The sequence below is a fragment of the Euleptes europaea genome, chromosome 14 (assembly GCF_029931775.1).
Source record: "Euleptes europaea isolate rEulEur1 chromosome 14, rEulEur1.hap1, whole genome shotgun sequence".
NCBI lineage: Eukaryota > Metazoa > Chordata > Lepidosauria > Squamata > Sphaerodactylidae > Euleptes > Euleptes europaea.
Window position 1 is genome coordinate 25,717,695 of NC_079325.1, and position 3,952 is coordinate 25,721,646.

The 3,952-nt window shown below is 45.4% G+C and overlaps 1 protein-coding gene across 1 annotated transcript; it reads right to left on the reverse strand.

The window, feature by feature from the left end:
- Window positions 1-1,791: 1,791 nt before the first annotated feature.
- Window positions 1,792-2,001, reverse strand: LOC130487415 (protein S100-A10-like). The gene has a single exon (XM_056860906.1). The coding sequence runs from the start codon at window positions 1,999-2,001 to the stop codon at window positions 1,792-1,794; it is 210 nt and encodes a 69-aa protein (XP_056716884.1).
- Window positions 2,002-3,952: the final 1,951 nt, after the last annotated feature.

Here is a 3,952-nt window from a genome sequence, read left to right on the forward strand (position 1 = left end):
AGAGGAACATCAGCTGTTTCAGATATTACAGGAAAGAGGAAATGTGTCTACAAAAGGGGGAATGTTGTTCCCCATAGCCCAGATATTAGATTAGAGCAAAACGGGTACATGGCTGAGAAGAGCTGAGCCTCTCTGATCTCTCCAGAACCTCTTCCTCCCCTTCCTTTACTCCCAGATAGGGCTGCTTCTGGCACTGGAGTTCAGCTGAGCAAGAAAATAATTTGGGGCGGGGGAGCGGGCTGTAGAAAGTAAACTGCGGGCTCATGGAGAGTTCGGCTCCCCCTCAAGTATGCACCCAAAATATTGGAGACATTCCCCATGTGTTTATACATAGTTGGGGATAGGGTTGCCCACCTCCAGATACTAGCTGGAGATCTCCAGCTATTACAACTGATCTCCAGCCAATAGAGATCAGTTCCCCTGGAGAAAATGGCTGCTTTGGCAATTGGGCTCTATGGTACTGAAGTCCCTTCTCTCCCCCAAACCACACCCTCCTCAGGCTCCACCCCAAAAATCTCCAGGTATTTCCCAACCCAGAGCTGCCAACCCTAGTTGAGGAAGACAGGTTTAAACAAACAGCTCCTCTGATGACACTTGTAGGTTATATTTTACTGGGAGGGGACAAAGTAAAAAAAACAACAACAACAGACAGTGACTTTGAAAGGACAAGTTCCAGTAGCATCCAGAAGCAGTACTGAGACATCCACCCTTATGTAAGGAGCCATGGCTCAGTGGTACAACAATGGCTTTGCACACAGGTTCTGTGTTGGTTTTTATATGCCGACTTTCTCTACCACTTAAGGGAGACTCAAACCGGCTTACAATCACCTTCCCTTCCCCACAACAGACACCCTGTGAGGTAGGTGGGGCTGAGAGAACTCTAAGAGAGCTGTGACTAGCCCAAGGTCACCCAGCTGGCATCACGTGTAGGAGTGGGGAAACAAATTCGGATCACCAGATTAGCCTCTGCCACTCATGTGGAGGAGTGGGGAATCAAACCCGGTCCTCCAGATCACCACTCCAAACCATCCCTCTTAACCACTACACCATGCTAGATCTCAGACTGGAAAAGCCATTCTTTGCCTACTGCACTGCAGAGCCACTGTCAGCCAGAGCAGACAATACTGACCTGACAGAACAAACAGTCTGGCTCAATTTAAGGCAGCTTCATGCATCCATCTATAGCATGTCTTGCTTAGGGAAACTTACCAGGAGACATTTGGGGTTTCTGTCTGTCAGCAGGAAACAATTTATTCCTAATCACTGGTTGATGTGATTTCCTGGTTTTAAACTGCTATTCTGCTCTAAAGCTTTCCCTGGTAGGGTTTTAATTATTAATTATTTTCTTTGTTTGCTTTTCAGTTTTGTAAGTCATTCTGAGCACAGACTTCAATAGAAAAGCAATTGACTAAGGCATTCTGCCCACTAGTTCTGTTCACTGATTGGGATAGGATTACTAATCTGTCTGCCTCTGCCAGCATGACGCTATGCGTGCAGAAAAATATAACACAAGAAGACTGATACTCTGGTAGGAGGTATCACTAATATGATTATTTTGCCACTTGCAAATTGTCAACACAAGAGAAAACTGGATGGAGCTGGAAATGTGGAAGGGGAAAAAATGGAAGTTAGCTGGATATTTACAGTCAACCAGGGATCAGTCATTCCCAATGGTGGAAAAATATTAAGTGGCATAAGTAAAGCACACTCACATACTCTCAATGAAGTCAACAGAGAGCCCCAGAAGACAATTCTTCTCCCTTCGTTTCCACACCCACAACTCCTTATTGACTAGCTCATAAGCCAATCACAGGCACAGCAACCCATGATCCTGTCAATGGCCATGGGGTCCTTCTGGTTTTCCATATATCCCAGGACCTCCTTCTCCATCAGCTGCCGAAGGTCTTCCTTCATTAGATAGTTCTTGTCCCCTGCAAATCTGTGAAATGTAAAGAGCATCTGCTCCATGGCATGTTCCAGTTGAGAGGGCTGAGAGGACATCATTGTGCTGATCTTGGGCACCTGCCAAGGTAGATCTGAGCAGCTGGAAGGAGAGAGAGGCGCCTGCAGCCCACAGCAACCCATCAGCAGTATATACAGCTCAGCCGGGAAATATGTCTCGCATATATCAAGATGTGCAGTTAAATTATCACATGTCTTCTAGAGACCCACCAGTAGAGAAGTGGAAACTTGGTGATGGGTGTCTTTAGAGGTAGGGCACTCAGGACAGTAAAAGCACTTTTGCACACACAGACAACAGCCAGAAGGAACAAAACAAGAACTGAGGAATAATAATTTGCCTTCACAGAATTCCTATACATACTGAACTTCAGAAACATCAACTCCACTCCTGTATCAGAAGATGCAAACACCCTCCAAACACCCATGGCCACAAAGTGTCTTCACTGCTCTCCCCTAAAAATATCTTTTAAAATAGTGGCCTCTCTTTTGTTTTTCTCTCTTACTCAACAGGTTGGAAAATTTCCCTGGCAGAGAGGACACAGAGTATGCATCAAGCTTGGACTGCGAGAGGGCCATAAAAACCCCAAATGCAGATGTGGTCCCGCCATACTTTAGCAGAGGCAACAGGAAGCAGAGTAGCCTTTGCTGGTGAATGCTGGGCATCTCACGCCACTAACGGCCAGTTTTGCCTCTGCTGGCTTCCTATCCTTTTTTTCAAGATAAGAGCAGAGCAACCAGAACAGGGTCTGCATCTGACCCACAATCTGGACCGGAGCACTATCAAGGATGAGGGTAAAGGTTCCAGCAGTTCAGTGCTCTCCAGACTTCTGCTTCCCGCAGAAGTGAAGCACTCAGCAGCTCAAATGTAAGGGAAGATAAAGAGGGGGAAAGATAGCAAAACATCCTGGGTGACACAGGTACTCACCCCAATGAGCATGGCAGAATAGATGGAGGGGGGTGGGCAAAAAGGAACACATCCAGAATGGTCTAAGGAGCTACCTGAGTGGGCACATCTGCTAACCACATTTGTGTGTTACCACAGTGTACTATCAAGATCTTCCAAATCCTTTTGCTTGGGAGACCGCAATCAAGTACTGAATGGTGCTATACCACAAGAACTATGGCTCTGTGTGCATTAAAAATAATAAGAGTGTGCACAGTATCCCTTTAGTACTGTGCTATGTGTCTGGGGTCCCTAGCCCCATACATGGTACTGAGGAAGATCAGGATGTGCCTGGGGGAAAGGCAGCAGGACTAGAACCCAAATCTCCTGTTCCAGACAGCAACGCCATAAATACACAGGCAATGGAGCAGCCAGAAGGGAGATAGATGATAACTGACAAATAAAAAAGGCTAAAGCCAACCCAAGTTATGCATTTTAAAGTCCCAATTGGTTTCAATGGTAGAACATTGACTGGACTATGGGAAGCTCTGTTTAAAATGCTTTAATATGGCTGGATTATTCTCATAGTCTCAGCTGAGTTTGAAGGTTTAGGGTGTAATGTAAATATAATCCACTTATTCCAGAACTCATTAGAGAATTTTCAAAAACCTTCTCAATCCAATTGTAGCTTTGAGCATCCAGCAGCTGTCCTCTCAGAAATCTTCTGCATGCCATTGCTCCATCGCCTCTCCTCTGCTCTACCAGGGTGACCTTTTGCCTTTCTTTCTCAAGATTATTTCCATCTCAACAACACCAAGCATGGACAAAGTACTTAAATGTGTGCTAACTAATTTCCAAGAGGAAGATCAGTTCTTCTCCAGTTACATTTTCAACAGACGTGTTGGTCTCCAGCGTCTGCTCCCCTCTTAGTGTCAGTAACCAAAGCCCTTGGAATAGGGTTGTCTGTAACTCAGGGAATAAATATTGGGGAGGGGGTTTTTGAATAATCTTTTAAATCACTTGCCTAGTGCACGTGAATGATATTTGCATGGCCATAGCATTTATCTGGCAAATAGTTTGGAGGAGCCTATTGCCTTCTAAATGGTC